The sequence below is a fragment of the Cydia amplana genome, chromosome 21, assembly GCF_948474715.1.
Source record: "Cydia amplana chromosome 21, ilCydAmpl1.1, whole genome shotgun sequence".
NCBI classification, from domain to species: domain Eukaryota; kingdom Metazoa; phylum Arthropoda; class Insecta; order Lepidoptera; family Tortricidae; genus Cydia; species Cydia amplana.
Genome location: NC_086089.1, coordinates 4,878,221 through 4,899,847, shown reverse-complemented (window position 1 = coordinate 4,899,847; position 21,627 = coordinate 4,878,221). Strand labels below are relative to the sequence as shown.

The window sequence follows — 21,627 nt, the reverse complement described above, 5'->3', positions numbered from 1 at the left end:
TTATTCAGACAACACATCAATACAAACGAAACACATATTGCAAATACAAGGCGAAGATAAACAAATCAGTGGATATAGAGATGTGAGGCCGAAATGGTCTCCACTCAGCAATGCAGCTGGCACGACTAGCGTGGCCAACGGCGCTGGTTTACTGTGGAGCAGTGTTGTTGGCCGAAAGTTAATGCAAATTGAAAATGCTGGCCATTTTCCATTATAAATTGAATCGTAAACTATAATCGTCCGATACGGTTTAAGGTTCAATTTATAATGGTTAATGGCCAACATTTTCAATTCGCATTAACTTTCGGCCAACACTGGAGCCAGCGGAGTGTGCGGGACAGCATGCAGTGCAGGACATGTTGTGGACGACGGGAACAAATAATATTGAATACTATTATAAATAAATATATATATATATATATTTTTTAGAAAACCAAACAGTCACATAAACATATCAAAAATACAATACAAAAGATGTACTGCAACAAAAGGTACAATAAAAAAGACCTGGAGGTTCATAAATTATAAATTATGTTAACTGTGTAAGTACAATTATAACTACTGCATATAGACATATCAGATAGAAAAAAAAACTGCTATCAATACTTAGGTACTAAAACAACTTACGTTTAACTATGGTTTTTAGACTAGACATCGAATTTTGGAAGCAATCTATTTCTAATCTATTTATTATATATATCAAAATTATATTATATATAAATATACATAACCTAACTGGTGAGTAACTAAAGTACAATATAGGCAATAATCTATATTTTTTAAATATATGGGTTCAGGCAGTAAAACTCTGTTGGTCCATTAGGTACGCTTTTAGTTTGGATTTAAAGGAACCAATGGTACTGCTCTGTCGGATTGGTGGCGGAATATCATTCCAGCACTTCGTGGCAGCATAACGAAAGCTGTCACGGAATGCAGCACGTCTGATATGTTGATAGATGGTCAATTTCTCAAATAAGTACACCGGCCTTTTACTGTTACAGACACCAAAGAGGAGCGTGGCAAAATGTAGAATACGTCGACTATTCATGTTTAAGCTATAGCAACGTGTGAAAAGAATAAAAAACCGGCCAAGTGCGAGTCGGACTCGCGCACGGAGGGTTCCGCATCATCAACAAAAAATAGAGCAAAACAAGCAAAAAAACGGTCACCCATCCAAGTACTGACCCCGCCCGACGTTGCTTAACTTCGGTCAAAAATCACGTTTCTTGTATGGGAGCCCCACTTAAATCTTTATTTTATTCTGTTTTTAGTATTTGTTGTTATAGCGGCAACAGAAATACATCATCTGTGAAAATTTCAACTGTCTAGCTATCACGGTTCGTGAGATACAGCCCGGTGACAGACGGACGGACGGACAGCGGAGTCTTAGTAATAGGGTCCCGTTTTTACCCTTTGGGTACGGAACCCTAAAAAATTTACTATTCTCACTCAATATTTGTACAATTACAGGAAATCGACGGCGTAACGACCCACGTCCTCAAGCAAGGCTCCGACCACGCGCAACTGAGCGAGGAGCTGTGGCGGTTCTTCACCGACATCTACGGCGGCGGCCCCGAGCTGCCCCTGCGGGCCCCGCCCCGCCCCGAGCTGCCCCTGCGGGCCCCGCCCCGCCCCGAGCTGCCCCTGCGGGCCCCGCCCCGCCCCGGGGCCCAGCACCAGCCGCGCCGCGCCAGCAGGAACCACTCCGAGTCCGACAAGGACTACTGCGCCAAAGCTACCTCGGAAACCGACATCAGAGAAACCATAGTCGGAGAATTACAGAAAAACCAGTCGCTACAAAATCTGAGACACTCCAAAGTGGCCCGAATCGATTCGGATGAAGATTTCAGAAGGTACAAGAGACTAGAGCAGAACGGAAATTATGACTCGGACGAAGAGACGGTTAAAGAAAATGGCGTCGACAGCTCCGATCACGACGCGAATGACAACCCGGTGTACTTCGACAAACCCGAGGTCGAACTCCCCAATCTCGATAGTATATCGCTGAAAAGCAAACCCTCGAAAAACAGGAAAGTGAGAAAAATAAGAAAGAGGACGGTGAAATGATTCTTTCTCGCTTTTCAGTTCGTTCACAGGCTGAGGCGGCGGGTCGCGAAAGATTTAACCTGAGGTCTCTGTCTAACGCGGGCAGGGTGACTTTGAATGTATGCGCCGTCTCTGTCTGGCGCTGACGGTGTGACGTTGAACATTCCCGGTGAAAGGTGTTAGAACTATGTGCATTTAAAACTTGGGTGTTACTCTGGTCTCGTGATATATTTTTCTAAAAACTATTCCTCGCTTCGCGTGATCCATCTATTGTATATAAATACATTGACACATTTTAATATCGCTAACTAAATAGGGAGTATAACTGCAATGTTTTGCCGCCAGAGTGCAGCACTAGTGACTTTAGTATACCATAGAGTAACTTATACATACTGTACCTTAAACTGTTTTTTGACAAGTTTTCACAGACAATCAAATATGACATTGATACATCAAGGCGGTTTGTTTACAAAGGGCCTACCGGGAAACGCGAAATCTAAACTCAGCTATCTGCCTCTTTATCGCTCGAATATGCAAGAGTGATAGAGAGGTTAGATAACAAAATTTTGACTCTCGTTTGCGATAGACCCTTAGATTGTGACTTATAATGGGAGTGGCGCCCCCTACGTAGAATTTCGCGTAATATTCCCTATTCGTTAATGATATTACATCATATATTTATTTTAATAACTGTCTAAAAATCACAATTTACGCATATTTTTCCAACTTAATTTATTATGAGTATACACTGAAGTTCCGCTTAGTTAATATAAAGAAAAAATACTGAGAAATTCCAGGCTGAATCCTGGTAATTTCGCAAGTATACATGAATACTTTCTAGTACTACTATTTGCATGAAGTTGATTGAATTTAATTATGTTAGGAATAAAACTTAGGTTTGTTATGGTACCTATTGTTGTTTATTTATTTATTTATCCCGATTTTAGAAACTTGAATTGTTAAAAAAAGTGATTATGGTAATGTAATTTATTTAGATTATCCATAGTCAGGTTAATCGAAAAAGATCCTTATGCCCCTAATTTTAGAGTTCTGGTTCAAACATATATTCGTGTTCCTCGATTTTAATTCCTTGCAAATGAAGGAAATATTTTGTCTCCCGCCCAATGTGCAATAAAATGTACATTCCGATTTTAATATACACTACAAAATATAACTATAAATTTCTTATAAAGTAACATTTTTTACATTGATTTCTCGAAAGAAATGGTTAAAATTTCCTTAACCAAATGTTTTGCGCGCCTGATAATGACATAAGATTGTTCCAAAATACATATGTATGAGCCTCTTGACATGACACACCTTGCCTATAATTGCTTGCAATTTGCGTGTATATTGCGGCATTATCGATTGGATTCGTTGCACCTACTTATCCGGGCAATTATCTAAAATCGCATACGATTTGTTGCAAGGTCTGTAGAGGCCTTATGACTGTCAACTTATGAATCTTGGCGGTCTGATATTTTCTTAATTTAATCAATACAAAAGGCGGATCACACGTGCGGCCAAGCGGCCTCTGAGCCCCCTGGGGTTGGTAGTATTTTTAGTACAATTATTAATTTAGTTCAAATTCAAGTCTAGAATGTAGATACTTGAATGAAATTGTATATTTACACCTGTATATCTGTACAATGTTACCCTGTATAATATATCCATGTTCATAGTAAAATTACTGATTGCATTTCTTTCTGTTTTACCATGGATTAGGTATTTATTTTGTTTTCTGGTTCTAAGTCTATGTGTTATTTGTTAAAGAATTGATCAGCAATAAAATATATTACAAAATTTATTGGCTGCACTCATTCGTTTCATTATAACGGTACACGGCGGGAAGAAGTTGATAACTCGAGATATTTTAATGAAGAAATTTAAACTTAAAATTAAATTGCATAAGGTTCAAATTTCTTCAATTTTTTGCAGCGAGTTATCAACTTCTTCCCGCCGTGTACGATTTAATACCTATATAAATGCGGTACAGACACTATCAGTAATAATGTACCTTTACTGTCAGTATAGTGATTGGAATTAAATTAAATATGTAATGTGAAAATTGGAGGATTTTTTTTTTTGGATTCCTCCGAAAACGGTGCCGTCATATAGCGGCCGCAAAAGACGGCCGTCTTTACGGTGGCGACATGTGGAAAGTACCACGGCGTCATAACACACCGTCATCCACCAAGGTCAAAGCGGCAAATTTGAAAAATGTAGGCGCGATAGGATAACGTCCCATAGAAAATTTGAATTTCGCGCCTTTTCCTACTGACAAGATTTGCTTGATCATTGATCATCTATAATTTACTTGGAGGATGAAATATCATCAGAAGAGGAAAATAATCGTAGTACGGAATCATTTATTCAAATCTCGTGTCATTTATTCAAAATGGCGTCACCGCTATCTAATAAAACGTTCACGAAACTATCGACACCGTCATGACGGCCGTCATCTTACGTTACGTTGACAATCAACGTAACGTAACGCCGTCTAGGAAACCGCGCCATCTTGTTTACATAGACAACGTTCTAGTGACGTCAGTCAACGCTATATAGCGGCCGTAATATGACGGCACCGTTTTCGGAGGAATCCAAAGCTTACACAAAAAGCAATGACAATATGTGGCTTTCATCACAGAAGGCATCCTTATGCTTCAAGTGCAATAATAACATTTTTTATCTGAAATTCAGATACAATGGTCCTTATTGCACATGGAAACCCACATATTGTTCATGACATTCTGATAGTGTCTGAACCGCAATAGTAGATTGTGTCGCAAGGGAGCAAAATTACATATTTACAGCATCGGCGTACATTGAATACTGAACGAAGCGAAGGAATAACAGAATCCCAAGCGTAGCGAGGCACACCTTGTCTGAAAACGGTTTGGGCTAAATAATTAAAACATACATAATGATGTCCAAAATATTTATTACAAGACCATATTACATGTTATTATAAACCAGGTACAACGTTTATAATTATTATTGTTCGCCGGGCACCTTGTGTTCGTGTTAGTATACCCACACTTATGCAACTGTTTGTTGGAAACTGATTATACAGAGACACTGCAGGAATAATTTTAAAAAACCGGCCAAGTGGGAGTCGGACTCGCGCACGGAGGGTTCCGCACCATCAACAAAAAATAGAGCAAAAAAACGGTCACCCATCCAAGTACTGACCCCGCCCGACGTTGCTTAACTTCGGTCAAAAATCACGTTTGTTGTATGGGAGCCCCACTTAAATCTTTATTTTATTGTTTTTAGTATTTGTTGTTATAGCGGCAACAGAAATACATCATCTGTGAAAATTTCAACTGTCTAGCTATCACGGTTCGTGAGATACAGCCCGGTGACGGACGAACGGACAGCGGAGTCTTAGTAATAGGGTCCCGTTTTTACCCTTAGGGTACGGAACCCTAAAAAGGGTTTTTTGCTTTGGTCCAAACACGTGGCGTACATATTACTTAATAACTTGATATTGATACTAATATTAAGATGCTGCCTCTTAGTTAGTGTTGAGTCGCTCACTCGTGAGGCACCTCATTTGTACCACTCATTTTGTTAATTTGTCGCAGTACTTCGTACCGCAAAAATGTCTTACTTCACTCCTCTATTCATTTTACTTGATTCTAAAATTATCTTTCTCCTAAAAGTTCTATTCTTAACCTCCACAATTGCACTCCAATTAAATGTTACTATTTATTTATTTATAAAGGAAGTGATGAATACATAAATATGTATATACATGAAATATTTTTGTCACCGTTGGAATTAATGGAATAGTTGACGCTGAAAATATGCTAGTACCTCACCTCATTTGAAGTAAGACATTGTAACACCTCATTTTAGAAAATGAGGTACTCATACAAACTCATTTTAAATTGATGTCCTACCCATCACTACTCTTAGTGTTGATTACTGGAATCCTTTGTGTCCTATGCTTTAACACATCCAGTGCCGAAAACCCGACTATCGGTGTTTTATGATTTCGTTCCCAGGCCGGACGACCCGATAGTCGGGATCGTGGTACTACACTACAGCTTTATAATTATGACGAAATGTTTGTGGCCTGGCGCGGATGTCTTGTTTGGCTGGGTGGCAATGAATGTGTGAACTCGGCTCAGTTTTTCAGACTCATATAATTAAGTCGAAACTAGAATTCTTTTCGAGTCCCGAGTCTTTGGTAGAGACTTGACGAGTCATTTTCAGAGAAGAATTAAAAAGCATTGTCTTTCTGTTACATTCATGGGTTAGGTACACTACACGATACAATTACTGCTATTAGTATTTTGATAAAACTTAGAACATTTTTGACGAAGTCGTTATTCGGAAAAAGACTCAATAAAGGACTCTACTCGGAACTGAGTTTTTTAAACGCTGAGCTTCGTAAAAACAAGTCGAGTTCTTCAATTTTAGACTCAAAAGACTAGTCTACCAACACTACTTGTGGCCTAAGTCTGATTTGAAAACCTTTGGAGCTAGTAAAAACAGGCTTCTATGCTTCCCACGTACCTATTTATTGGAAACGGATGGTAAATATTTTGGTTAGTACTTAGTACAGGGGTCGGCAGTTTTGAAGAGAATATCTAACCGCATTAGGGCCAATGCCCCACTAGTTGCCCCCTGGGTTAGTGCGTGCTGGGTAGTGGGATCTTGCGAAAAGGAGATAATAAATTCTATATCCCGTGGCAAAGTTAAGCGTATACGGAATGTACACGTGACACAAAATCAACGATTTCGGCTTGCGTACCTAACAAGTTTTAGATTACCTATGTCTAAGTTAGGTACCTTACATGCTGGGAAAATCTGGTGTCTTACCTAATGTTCAACTAATGCTCGAGCGCGCTCCTAAAGATTTTCATTATATTAACACATTCAGTGCCGAAAACCCGACTATGGGGTATTTTATGATTTCGTTCCCAGGCCGGAAGACCCGTTAGTCGGGATCGTGGTACTACAGCTTTATATGACGAAATTGTTGTGGCCTGTCGCGGATGTCTTGTTTGGCTGTGGCAATGAATGTGTTACGGTCCGAGTGTACAAATCAATTTCCAACATGCAACATGTCATATTTATCTTCCATATTTTTGATCTTTAATTATTATATAAAATTCAATTACTCATAAAAGCGTAACAAAAATAGATTCCTTCTATTAAAATATTATAGACTTCTAAAAATATTGTTTCATTGTAATTTGTTTCAAATACACTTTTTATCGAATAAGGCCCCTACGTTCTATTATACCACAAGGTAAAATGGTTTTCGTTGCAGTTACCAACCTACAGACAAAATATAAGTTACCAATATTCGAACTTTACAAAATGTAAACGTAGTAAATGTATAATTATTTGGTATTACACAACTTTTGTAATTACAAAAATATAAATGCGACGAGTCACACTCGTCGCCAGATTAAACATAAAAACTACAAACTGGGAAACAAGTTAACAATAATTATGCATATAAACAAATTTCACCAATAAAAAGGGCAGGGGCACTATGTGCCCCGCTCGGCTGTCAACTGTCAATAAATAAATACAACTGAACTGTCAATATTAAATATATAAGACGTAACAAACTGTTAAAGTTGTATCTTTGATATGTTAACGATTATTGTATATATTAAATCTAAAACATTACAAAAATATATTGCATATATCGTTGTATATTTCTGTATCAATACTAATAAAATACAAGGAAAACATAAATTATTATTAATATGCGAGTTATATGCTATTTGTTACATTTGTACTCTGGCTTGCACCTTTTATTGATCGTAATCGTAAACTACACGTCCAACATATATAGGGTGTTTTCTAATTGGTCTTATCTTGGAAACTACTTATTTTTGACATATTGTAGTCAGGGAGAGCATTCCACAAAAAGGTCTACTTTGTCGGGGACGTGACGCGTATGGCAGTTATTTTCATAAGTTTTGTATTATATGTATACCGTTGAATTTAAAGTCAAGTTATCAAAAGTTATCATGCCAAATATCGGCTTCTAAGCTATATCAGAAGTGTTACAAAAATAGCGTCACGTACGCGATAACTTTCTGGAATGCCCCGAAAACTAATTTGTTGCAAATGAACTGTAATAGTACATTGTGTGCGACCAATTTGAAAACCCCTTGTAGATTGGTAAATATCACTTGGTGTAACTGCCTATTTGAGAATAATTTATGTGCTGCTATTGAACATGACTAGGGCCAAGGAAGACCGCCGCACACGTGAACACATAACATAATATAATAGTGTGTGCGCGGTCCACCCTCGCAGGAATTTCCAAAACATCTATGGCTGGATAGCCACCGAATCATTACCGAATTTTGAAGCCACCTAGCACCCATATTTGGCTGGCTACTTTTTAACATACATTTTAGCAATATTTTGCCACAAGTCTGGCATCTAATAAAACGCTAACTGCGAATTTTGACCGGATCATTCGGTGGCTACCCAGCTTATCAAATACAATGCGACATATCCCCTTATAATAACTATTATGGAACATTGTACTCGTAGAACATTTTGCGGGAAATCTTTTCTGATATCTTTATCTGGGGATGTATGTATTTTTTACTTCCAAAATGTAACGAAATGCGCAATTTTAGGGCCTAACTTATATATTTTATTATTTTTAGATATTTTTGTGTTTTTAGTCCGCGATTTTATAATGAGGGTGATTTGAACGTGGACTTTTTGATGCCAAGAATATTGATAATTTGAATAACGAAATTTAGACCATTGAAATGGAACTCAAGTACGTACCAGTTATGTCTTTAATGTATATAATACATTTAAGAGCTATGAAAACGGATATAAATGTATAAAATATTATTAACTACTTATTTAAAATTTTAGACGTATGACAGGCGTGTTAAATTTATAACGAACCTACAATTTGTGCATTATTGTAAAAAAGAGGCCATTTCAATAGTAAAAATTGCAAATTAACAATAACGATAAAGCGAAGTATATAATCATACATATTAAAGGATATATCAATAAAGATTTCTGATATTGCAGCACACACTTACATTACAATTAATAGCGAATATTACGTTACCTGTAGGTACCATCAGTATGGTCGCTTCAGACATAGAAAAATCTAACTCTCACTAACCTAACGTAGTCAATTAAAATCTAGACGTAATTATAAGTTTGCTTTGAGGTAGATTAACAGGGCGTCCGCTTGGTATTAATTAATTCTCTGTATTTTTATTTTAAGAAGTTTTATTCCCCAATCCCATATGTATATTCTTTTGGTCGCGATTAAAATTTCATCTTGGGGAGCCTTGGTTGTAAATATGAATTATCGTTATGTTTTCGAATTGCTAGTAAAAATAATCCATAACATCCGGCTTCTAAAAATTCAAAAGTTCAAAACCGCCTGTAATCGTCAAATCGTTAAATCTTACAATAAGGCTAAACACGTTAACCCATGGACTGACAGTTAAATGACAGTCAAATGTTTGTCTTACTCATTGAATGTATAACACAGAATTTTGAATTGCCGTGTATAGACGCTAAATCGCTTCTAATCATAAAAAGGGTTAAATAATTCAAATATGTTCAATATTCAGATATCAGTGGGGCCTACCGCGAAAATCGAAATTTCGTTATCTGCCTCTATATCTCTCTTGCATATTCGAGCGATAGACAAACAGATAACGAAATTTAGATTTTCGCACTAGACTCTCAGTGCCATTTTTAACAGTTAGTTACATGGTGCTGAAGCAAATTGAATTTGAAAATGAATTTTAGGCAGTTATTGAAAACGAACCAAATATCTGCAGCTAAACAGCGCGTTCACTTGTCAGCGCAAAGCGGTGCGGCGGACGCCCTGACCAAATTTTTTACAGTCCTATTAACCTAGAAAGATTGAATTATTTACATATATCTATATTTACGAAGCGTGTACAACTTGGATCTCGCCATTTTTCCTTCCTAGACATAAATGGATCATATTGAAATGGTTACCTAAGATACAAGTTAATCTCTAAAGTCATTGACTCAACTTTGTTTCAATAGTATTGACAATTTTACGCATCTAAAACAAAATGCATCGGAAAACGAAATATTGCTGATAAAAGTCAGTCAACACAAAAACTCGGATTACACATGACCGCGAAAAATTACGAATAAAAATGTTAAAAAATTTAGAAATATGCGCCATAGAGTCAGGTAACACGATCGCTGCGATATTTGATGACGTCAATCGCATACAATTTCAGGATTAATAGTTTGATAGTAATTTTATTTGTTAATTATTTTTGTCACACGATAGTCACAATGAGAGCGAGGACATATGAACAGAAATTCTATACTCTAGTCTATTTACATTGTCCAAGCTACTAACTTTTTTGATTAATTGCATTCCCCATTTTTCAGTTTAGCTTTTTGAAAGTTTAACGGACAATTCAAGTAAGAATGTATTAACAACAACAAGCTATGTAATTAATTTCAAATCCCAAATATTATAAATGCGAAATTCTGTTTGTTGCTTCTTCACGCTAAAACCGCTGAACCGATTTAGATGAAATTTAGTATGGGGAAAGGACATAGGATAGTTTTTATAAACCTTTATCATCATTCAACGTAGACGAAGCTGCGGGCAAAAACCAGTGTTAAAAAATAAATGATAGACTAAATGGTTCGCTTGGTCAATCAATTCGCGTATCCTGAATCTTTGAGAATGCCTGGTTGAGAATATTAGCCCGACTTTCCCACTGTTCTGTTTTCAGCGAAAAGCTGGTGGCATACATCTATGCACTCGTAGTTAATACATTTTTGTACGTCATCAAATATCCATCGATCGAAATTGCTCGATTCGTTCGAAAAACATGTTAAATTATGATTTCACCATCGTCCGCAATTTATGATCCAGTATAATGTCTAACATTCAGCCGCGTCCATACCGAGCCAACGAACGACTAACGAACTCGTTACTGGTCGTTGTCGTTCGCTAACTTGGTGTGGACGCACTTTTCCCTCGAAATCCAAGTTGAATTTCCCTACCTAAATCGGACACGCTCGAATCATTGTATATTATGTAATTTGGCTTATAATCCTAAAACACATGCCAAGACAATTCGCAATGGCAGTTTTGAAATAGAATTATTGAAAGAATATTAGCAAAAAATCCCCGATTGCACTTTTTTTCGAGAGTTCAACATTCATACTTATTGTCATTGTTATTTAATATGACAGGGATATCACAGCATCACATGAAAAAAATAAAGAACACGATCAACCATTCCAGAACATTCTTGATTCTATATTTTTTGGCACATTTGTTGTATGAGAATGTTATGCTGTAATATTTGCTTGCCAAAGGTGGCATTCCTATCCAAAATATGCGGGAAACTTCTATTCTGATATTTCTGATTAATTTGCATATCCTACTAGCTTTGCATCCGACTTATGGCCTCTTCAAACTTCACCGATAATCGCACGCCATTTGCGATACATTGCGGCATTTGATCGCTTGATTGAATTCGTTGCTCTTACTTAACCAGCAATCATCTAAAATCGCATGCCATTAGTTGCAAGGTCTGTAGAAGCCTTTATTCGCAAATCAATCTTGTGAATCTTGATTCGCAACGAAGTGGTGCGAAACTGCGAATAAACGTTTTTACGGATAAACACTAGTATGCTAGCAAGCTCCGAGCGAAAGAAACTAATATAACAAAACTACTTAAAAATTGTATGATACTTATTGGGTTTTTGATGGTTTTAAAATGTTTATTATTTTGAAATTTGCGTCATACCATTAATCAATGTAATGTAATGTATTCATCATTTCAATGAATTTCTATCGCCCGATAACTCGCCTGCCAAATAGGTAGCTGAATTTCAGAACCAATTAAAATAAGTCTTAATTCTAAGGAAGCAGCCGCTTCTGAGGTATTTATGATTTTTTTTTATTGCATCCAGTGTCTCATGCTTTCAAGTGGAACTGAATGTTACAAATGCAACTACCGTTTTCTGAACACTATACTTAAGAAAGACTATTTTCTTTACCTTAACAGATCTGATGTAATGCCACTCCAGCAGTTAATCAATTATAAATAGATACTAGCTTCGATATAATTTTCTCTAAAGACGGCACGCACCTCTAAAACATATTGTATAGCATGCCGCCTTTATACGAGCTGTTGAACCTCTGGGTCTGGGTCGAGGGTACAGATATTTCAATAAATTGCCGAAATAATTGAGAAATGGTGTCTGTAGTGCTTTATATGCATATTCAAAACGACGCTGGACAAAAAGTGCAGTCGAAGCATTTGAAAAACACGCAAAGTATTCAGGCGGGATTCCACCAGTGTACGGCTCTGTGCGCCACAAGCATTTTAGTACTGAATATGCTTGTGCCGCACAGTGCCGCACACTGGTGGAATCCCGCCTTTTCTCTAAAAGTACATTACAATGAACATTTACTTTCAATGTAATTTAAATTAAACCATTCATAAAACAAAGTAGCATATCTTTTGTTCAAAGTTTAAAGAAAAAAGTTAAGAATAAGTTTTTTAAGTTTTCAAAGTGTTCAACCACTGAAAGTGGTGATTAAATACTAATAATATTAATTGTGAACCAGTCGCGAACTGCATCGTTTTGAGCAGTCGCAACCTACGTTCGAGACTTGTTCACCAAATCTGGATGCATCTATTCTGTTGGATTACCTACCCATCGTCCGTCCGCGGTAGCACCAACGGTTACGAGGAAAAAAGACGTCTCGTGACTGCTTCTCCACACAAACGTAATCTCCATTTTCATCCCCGTAGTCTACAGTTTGTATGGAGAAGTGTCTATGTTGTCTATGTCAAACAATTTAAATTGAAAATATAGCATCAGTTGCGCTCATATTGCAAGTTTTTGGTTAATAGTGTGTACCCTGAATGCTCCTAGAGATTCAACAACTCGTTTCGCCAAAATTAGCTCAGTATCAACTGGGCCTGATCAAAGGCCCTCGAGAACTACTCTACTGCACCCTAGCTCAGAGTTGGTCCCATAATACTCCATAACGCCACATGTACGCTATAAATAAACAATATACAATTCCGAAAGTACATACACGACTAGACCACTTATTCATGTAGGATTCGGAAACATTTTGGTATACCCGACACGTACAAATATACAATTTGGCAATAACCGGTCCCATACCTGTCTCACGCGGAGTCCGTTAACATTTCCATACTCTATAGCTAGACCACTTACCTAATGAGGTAGCATAAATGCTAGTGGGGCGGAGGGGGCGGCGGCGGCGGCTTGGGGCTCTGCGAGGTCTGGAACGCCTGCGTGAAGGCTGGCAGCCGCTGCCGCTGCTGACCCGATTCTTCCCGAGGCTCCTCCTCAGGCAGAATACTCAGCATCTGCGACGCCAGCCCCGACGGCCCTTCCCCGGGGTCGTCGAGCATCAAACTACTGGGTAGCAGCTCGGGCAGCGGCTCCGTAAGGTACGGCAAGTCCGGCGGCACCATAAACACCACCGGGAAGTCTATCGGCAGAAGCTCGCAGCTTGGCGACGTGGCCCTCTCTATCTTTATTTCCACCGGCTCCATCTTTATATCATAATCAGGCGGAATCTCCACGATTATATCAGACGAGGGCACCCTGGTCGGGCCCTCGGGGGTTGGGTCTTTTGGCGAAGGTGATTTCCAAGCGTAATCTGGACTCTCTATTGCATACTCGGTATAGGATGCTGGCTCGGGTATCACAATTTCCTCAAATGAAGAGGCTTCTGGGGTGGGGTCTTTCGAGGTGCCGACAGCTGCGGATCTCCATGATTCTTCGGGATGAGCGTTTTTAACGTGTCTCACTAGATGGTCTTTTCGTCCGAATTTTTGAGGACAGTGTGGGCACAGGAAGTCTCTCCGGCCAGTGTGCACGACTTGGTGGCGCCGCACGTCCTTCGCTGTAAAGAACCGTCGCTCGCAATAGGTGCAAGTAAATTTTTTATCTGTCTCATTTTTGACCGTCCGACTACCCGTATGGACTTTAAGGTGGTAAACTATATCTTGCGTAGTGGTAAATACTTCATCACAGATCTTACACTGCAGGTTGCCCTCCTCGGCCGAGTGCAGCGCCGCATGTTTCCTATAACTAAGTAGAGAAGTGTACGATTTCCTACAATCTTGCCGCTCACACGTGTACAGCTTTTTGACGGGATTGTGAACTCTGACATGGTTAGTGAGGTGATCTTTTCTATTGAACGTTTTGCCGCAGACGTTGCACGCAAAAGCTCGGGCCTCGCTGTGGATGAGATTATGGCGGACGAGTTTGAATTTAGAGTTGAATCGCTTATCGCAGAGGTCGCAGGAAAAGGGGAGTTCGCCGGTGTGGGAGAGGACGTGCTGGCTGAGCTTGCCGGGGCTGGAGAAGCGCTTCTCGCAGGTGCCGCAGACGTGGCGCTTGGAGCGGTCGCGGCGCGCGCGGCGCTCGCGCGGCGCGGGCGGCGGCTCGGGCGCGGCGACGTCGTCGCGCCGCCGCGGCAGCGTGGGCACGCGCCGCGCCGCCTTCACGGTGCGGAAGCACTGCTTGATGCCGCTGGGCCCGGGCGCGGCCAGGGCCACGTAGTGCAGCTTGGTGCCGTGCGGGCCGTGCGGCGAGGGCGGCGGCGGCGCGGGCGGCGGCGCTAGGACCGTCTTCGGCGCGGCGGGCGGGGACTCCTCGTCCGCGCCCCGCCCGCCGCCCTCGTCCCCGCCAGCGCCAGCTCTAGGGTTCGGAGGCGGACTGGCCATCTCGCGCACATTTTTGAGGCGCTCGCCCTATATCGCCGTCCGGGTAGCTCGCGTCGCGGCCGTCTCGGCTCCGCGGTGGCGTTCGCTCGTCGCGATGGCAGAAAACATCTCTGTCACATTGACGGTATGGAAGCAGTTTTTCGTATTCGTGTCACATGGCTGTGGACGTATCTCTCGGTCCCGTTTGCAAATTTCACCAGACCGTTTGTCGAGCTTATCTCCCTACGCTTTTATTCGTACGAAGAAAGGAGAGGAATCGCTAAAAACGATTGATAAAAGGACTTTTCTAAAGAAATACGTAGCGCTTGACATCGAAATGTCAAAATAATGAAGCCATAGAGCCATGTCAAAAAAAGTCCGCGGGATTTATGGTTCATCTAGTGATGTGATCATAATGATGAAGATGATGCCTTTGGTATGTCATTGATTTTATTAATCATAATGATATAAATAAACCGTCACATTTTGACCAAAGCTGCTATAAAATAGAGAAAATGTATTATAAAATATGGTGAACGTATATTAACTAATTATTTTGAATTGCAATATTGTATTATCCGTGTCTTTGGATTAGTTACATTTATAAAATATTTAAGGCACTGAATCTTATATGCTTCAAAGCATTTTATAACTAAATATCGTAATTTTAATTGCGCAAAAAATAAATTTATACTTGGTCAACCAGCTCTTGACAGTAGAAAAAGGCAGCAAATTTGAAAAATGTAGGCGCGAAGGGATATCGTACCATAGAAAATATGAATTTCGCGCCTTTTTTACTGACAAGATTTGGTTGACCAGCTATACAAATGCCCTTGGGAGAAATTAGTCATTGACAGTTCGATCTTACCCTTAAAAAAACTAAAAGACACTATGCTATGCTCTATGCCTTAAATTAAAACTGAAAACTGTCAAATAGTTGAAAATAACCTGATCATTTCTATTTTAATTATATCAAAATAATCAAACAGTAATCTACATTTAGAGTATTGATTTATTATAAAACTGTAAGCTAACACCGAAAGGTAAGTCTCATCGGCGATATGATATACTTCATATACACTCCAGGCACTAGTCATGGCTCAAATTATTTCATGGCTGTAACTAAGACGCTTTCTGTTCTTGTTCTTGGCTCTAAACTTGTACGGTCTCTACTGTACAATAATAGCTAGACTAAGGCAACACCATATGGAATGTAGTTTATATGTAAATCACACACCCTACGTTCAGGTTTGGAAGATGTTGATGATACCTACAATGCATGTTTTGCCTGCCTTACAGAGTCATGTCGGAACAAAACGTAGCCGCTGGATCGCCCGTCGCCTCCGCTACTGCCATCGAGGAACGTTCGGCTAGCATTGCTCCAGGTATTTATATTACATAGGTACATTAATTTATCCAATTTAAACAAAAGGTACCTATTGAAAAACTGTACTGTCGGCACGGGTTACAGTTACAGGAATGACCTGAATTTTTTTTACAGACTGTTTTGGGATAAAAGAAACTGATTTAGGGGGGTATGCTTATTTATTTCTGAAAATCGTAAAGTAAGGGACAGCCTATTATAGGCCCTTGAAAGCCAATGAGAATAATATTGTATAAAGCTTGTAAGCCTAAATAAAATCTGTTTTTTTTTTGTAAAAAATATGATTAACACCAAATTACAAATGATTGGAATGGCTATTTCAAAGATAAGACGGATTAAGCTTATCATTAAAGATGCAATAAGGATCTTGATAATTGTATGAATGACATAATTCAAGCAAATAAATTTGCTATCAGAAAATGTGTGTGTAGAGTTCAAGTGTCATTAGCCCCACCATTCCCACATTCATTTTTATGACACATTCCCTGAATATGTTTTAGCCCCTTATAGAATTTTTGCACTTTGAGGAGGCCTGGTCATTTTTGCCATATAATATCTAAAGTTGCCGTAAGGGTTGAGATTAACCTTTTCAGCTCATAAGAATTACTTGAAAAAGTTTTTAATGTTGAAGGCTGATAGGTACATATTGGGGGACTATTTGGCAGCCAAACATGCATGGTCCAAATCAGAAACAATGTATAACAAAATCATGCACATAGTAAATCATTGTATAATTTTATCTAGGAGGATTTCTCTTATAATTTGTTTTTCTTTTGCTTTACAGTAAACACACCCTCGCGCGTTGCATGTTCTGCCATCTTGTGGCCTAAATCGGAAACTTAAAACTTGACATTTACGCACCAATAATTAAGGGGCTTCTGTGCTGACCCTACAGTTCCCTATTTAAAGTTTTTTTAGTAAAGTCACAATAAAATTCCCACAGGCTCCGGAGCATCTGCTGCTTCTGAAGAGAAGGAGAAGGTGTACGGAGGCTGCGAGGGCCCCGACGCCATGTACGTGAAGCTGGTCTCCTCAGACGGGCACGAGTTCATCGTGAAGCGGGAGCATGCGCTGACGTCCGGCACGATCAAGGCTATGCTCAGCGGGCCCGGACAGTTTGCAGAGAATGAGGCCAACGAAGTCAACTTTAGGGAGATTCCGTAAGTTTAGCAAGAAATACTTATATGATTGTCACATAACTTGCTATTTCAACTAACTTTGGAACTGGACGATGTTCTTTTTAACAAGCTGTTATTAGGTCGACCTGTATGTAACTATGTATGTAATGGAATCTAAGGTAACTAATTTATCCATCTTCCAAGGATCGTAGTGTCATGAAAATTGGCAGCTGTATGTAGTTCTGATGACAATACAATAATATGGTACTGTCGAACCGATCTGATGATGAAGACAGGAGGTGGCCATAGGAACTCTGTGACGAAACAATGCAACCTAATTGTGTTAGGGGTTTTTAGAATTGTCTCGATGAGTATTAGTTGTCTGTCGTAAGAAAAGTACAGTCAGCGATAAAAGCTTGTGCCAAAAACTTATTTTATACCTCTTTTTTAAAACCCGTAACCAGGCCCAGATCGTCGACAAGCTCTTGCAAGCCAAGCCAAACACCCCTATTCACACGCTTGTGATTGTAGATGCTCTATTTATAGCTTTTAATTTCGCATTTTTGTATGAATGTGTAATTTCATTTTATTTCAATAAAGAGTACCTGGGAGATATATAAAAACTCAAAAATGCGCGTTTTCCCAGAGATAAGATCTAGAGCTAGATCGATTTTTCGCCCCCGAAAACCCTCATATAGCAAATTTCATCGAAATCGTTAGAGCCGTTTCCGAGGTTCCCGAAATATATATATGTCACCGTAAAATTGTAAACACTCGTCAGATTATAATCTCGCTAGTTAGATTATAAACTGACGGTAGGGAGATTATAAACTAACCTAACCTACGTTAGATTATAAACTAACGGGTTCACAATTTTACGGTGTCATATACATTGCTCGTTTAAAGGTATAAGATGAAATTAATGTTTTCCCCACAGATCCCACGTACTCCAGAAGGTGTGCATGTACTTCACGTACAAGGTGCGCTACACGAACTCCTCCACCGAGATCCCGGAGTTCCCGATCGCGCCCGAGATCGCCCTGGAGCTACTCATGGCGGCCAACTTCCTCGACTGCTGAGCTGCCCAATTATATCTACACACGGTGGCGAAGCGGCTCAAATGTCTACAGATGTGCAATTGGCGATAAGTTTCAAAAAAAGTAGAAAATTTCACAGGAAACGAAAGAAACTTTCATTCTGGGAATGGACAATTTCGAAAATGTGAGTTGCCTAAATTTTTCCAAGTGGAAATTTCGCAGTTTTCGAAACTTTCCGACGGTACATCAGTAAAATCTCCATCTTGCCAGCCGAAGTTGAACTAACTTACTTTTCAAACTGGACAAGCCGGTGGCAATTTAATTATGTGAACGCATCGCCACTTGAACGTTCAAAATCAATGAACTCGATTTTCTTGCAAGACCTTGGGCATTTTTAGTTTAACTTTTACTTTAAAGCCCATAAGGTTTACTTTCCTAAGTAGCCAAAAATATTGTCTCGACGATATTGCTGCCTCACCACGCATAACAGCCGTATGTTGCATTAGAAATTCAATATCTGGGCACCTGCCGCGATAGCAGAGGACGCTGGTTCGATTCCAGCCTGGGGAACTGGAGGCCTTGGTCACTTTTTCTTAGTATATGACATTTATTTAAAGTTTATAATATCTGGGAGACCGAGCTTTGCTCGAAAAACATATAAAAACTCGAAAATGCGCTTTTTCCCAGAGATAAAACCTAGCTAGATTCGATTTTGCGCCACCGAAAACCCCCATATAGCAAATTTCATCGAAATCGTTAGAGCCGTTCCCGAGATCCCCGAAATATATATACCTATAAATAGATAAATATATAAATAAATAAATATGCAAGAATTGCTCGTTTAAAGGTTATAGATTAGATTATATTATCAAATCAACCTTATTCACAAATCTCGTTCAAACTAGTCTTCCAATGTAACATACAGTACTGTTGTTACGTGGCGATGCATAGTAGTTGAACAATTTTGTAATTAAAATATAATTCATTCAAGCATTATTTATTACTAGCGACCCGCCCCGGCTTCGCACGGGTTAACAAAGTATACAACCTTCCTCTTGAATCACTCTATCTATTAAAAAAAGCATCAAAATCCGTTGCGTAGTTTTAAAGATCTAAGCATACATACAGACAGACAGCGGGAAGCGACTTTGTTTTATACTATGTAGTGATAGTGAAGCCAACATAGCAGAAACATAAATTCATCAACCGATTTTTTGGATCTCATATCTTTTTTGTGCTAATAGTACATATTACAATTGTATTTTCTTGATCATTTGACCGTTTTGTCATGTGTAAAAATGTCTCACACACGCCAACATCACTGGTAAACTCATTCGAAAGCTTTTTTAAGTTAACATTGACATTTATAAGCGTTTTAATATGCCTTTAACCCTTTGACCAGTGACCACCCTTTGATCAGTCTGCCTAATAAACCTTAATACATTATAATAAAGGTCAATATTGTCTGTGATATAAGATAGTCGTGGCGGTCAAAAGGTTAAGGATTCTTGTCTGTAGTTCAGAGTATGTAGATATGATTCAGATACCTATGATATGTATTAGTAAAATCAAACATATTTAATATTGTATAGTTTCTAGAAGCGCTGGAATAATAAACTTCTTTAAACAACCATACTGTAAACGCAAGCTACGTAAGCCATAAGGTTGTATGAAATGCTGTCGTTATATTTACTTTCTTAACTCCTCTGAGGTAGAAACACATCAGCTATTTTATAAGTATTAGGGAATTTCTAATAATAGCAGAAAGAAAAAAACATAGTACGGCTTAATCTTCGTTTAATCTTTTCCACAGGTCATGACAGAAATCTACGTTTGTCAAATTGTCATGTCGAATCAAATGACTATTTATTGTGGAATTGGTTCTATTAAGGCCGGGTGAAAATAAGCCTTATCCTTATATAAATGGCAGAAAGTATAAATTGTGTACTGTCTGACAAGAGTCATACTGTGTTTCTTTCAATGTCAATGCTGTAATATTGAAAGGTAAAGGTAATATGTAGTTGCATTTTATTTTGAGCTGTAAATAAATACAATACAGACGGCAAAAAAGTGCGGCACCCTTTTATTATCTATAAAGAGGGGTTTTTTCTCTGTTCCCGCTAATTTAATCATAATTTAGTTTTGGTATCTTGTACATAGCGTATGGTTACAACTTTACAAGTATACATGTTCTGGTATGTTCATTTTATCAAACTAATTCTTGAAGTCTTTGCTTTGTATTTTTGTTAATAAAATGTAAATTTAATTTGTAAACATGTTTTATTTCTTTTAATGTTTCCTTGGAAACAGTATTTATTCGTTCGCCTTTGCTACAGAATAAATAATAGTACTAAGTACAGAAGACTCACTCTCTAACAAAACGCGTCTGTTACGATCAGCACAGATATGGTCGCTAGGTGGCGACAGCGCCACGCGCGGCTTATGGCTTTCCCCAAAATTGGGGCCGGAACGGATGTACTTTTAGCTACCTGTAGCAAAGCGACGAAATCGCGGAGTGAGACACGCCTGGCTTGGGGAAAAACCTTTGTGTGCCATATAAAAAAAGTTGAGCATGGCCAGCGGCTGGTCCAAACGATACAACTTTTTCACAATAAGATTGATTCGTTTGAATTGTATGGTGAGGATAAAAAACCAAATCTTTTCAGACATTCCGTGACCATAGAGATTCAAAGACAATAAGTATCTGAATTTATTCAGTGACCCTATTGTCATATCATATATCTATTAGATCCAGGGCATTTTTAGGGTTCCGTACCCAAAGGGTAAAAACGGGACCCTATTACTAAGACTCCGCTGTCCGTCCGTCCGTCCGTCCGTCTGTCACCAGGCTGTATCTCACGAACTGTGATAGCTAAACAGTTGAAATTTTCACAGATGATGTATTTCTGTTGCCGCTATAACAACAAATACTAAAAACGGAATAAATTAAAGATTTAAGTGGAGCTCCCATACAACAAACGTGATTTTTGACCGAAGTTAAGCAACGTCGGGCGGGGTCAGTTCTTGGATGGGTGACCGTTTTTTTGCTTGTTTTGCTCTATTTTTTGTTGATGGTGCGGAACCCTCCGTGCGCGAGTCCGACTCGCACTTGGCCGGTTTTTTTGGAAAAACAGCTCGTGTGACCAACCCGCCTTATTGATTATTGCTCCCTTTAGACTAATAGGTAGCTCTTCGGTAAAAAAAGCATTTAGAAAAGAAATCTGCATGCATGGCGAAATCCCCAATCCTAAGGTAGTAACTGAATACAGATATATTATTCAGGATGGCTAAGTAAAACAAGATATGTA

General features: G+C 39.0%; 3 protein-coding genes and 1 long non-coding RNA gene across 5 annotated transcripts in view; 3 read left to right on the top strand and 1 right to left on the bottom strand.

The window, feature by feature from the left end:
- LOC134657797 (ubiquitin carboxyl-terminal hydrolase 20) overlaps positions 1–2,349 on the top strand; it is a 45,466-nt gene extending 43,117 nt beyond the window's left edge. The window contains exon 21 of the mRNA XM_063513350.1: positions 1,471–2,349. Coding sequence (XP_063369420.1) covers positions 1,471–2,067 — 597 coding nt within the window. The 3' untranslated portion in view covers positions 2,068–2,349. The remainder of the gene's footprint in view (positions 1–1,470) is intronic.
- The window catches only part of LOC134657883 (uncharacterized), a 485,626-nt gene that overhangs the window by 409,607 nt on the left and 54,392 nt on the right, over positions 1–21,627 (top strand). The window lies entirely within an intron of this gene.
- Positions 12,889–15,172, bottom strand: LOC134658004 (zinc finger protein 628-like). Its single transcript, XM_063513600.1, has one exon. The coding sequence runs from the start codon at positions 14,799–14,801 to the stop codon at positions 13,299–13,301; it is 1,503 nt and encodes a 500-aa protein (XP_063369670.1). The 5' UTR covers positions 14,802–15,172; the 3' UTR covers positions 12,889–13,298.
- Positions 15,673–18,398, top strand: LOC134658255 (elongin-C). Of its 2 annotated transcripts, none has more exons than XM_063513869.1 (4): positions 15,673–15,823; positions 16,080–16,165; positions 17,117–17,324; positions 18,220–18,398. In XM_063513869.1, exons 2-4 carry the CDS (start codon positions 16,084–16,086, stop codon positions 18,359–18,361), a joined length of 432 nt encoding a protein of 143 aa, XP_063369939.1. In that variant the 5' UTR covers positions 15,673–15,823; positions 16,080–16,083; the 3' UTR covers positions 18,362–18,398. The 2 variants fall into 2 exon arrangements, with proteins under 2 accessions (XP_063369939.1, XP_063369938.1); XM_063513868.1 differs by having other exon boundaries at positions 17,108–17,324.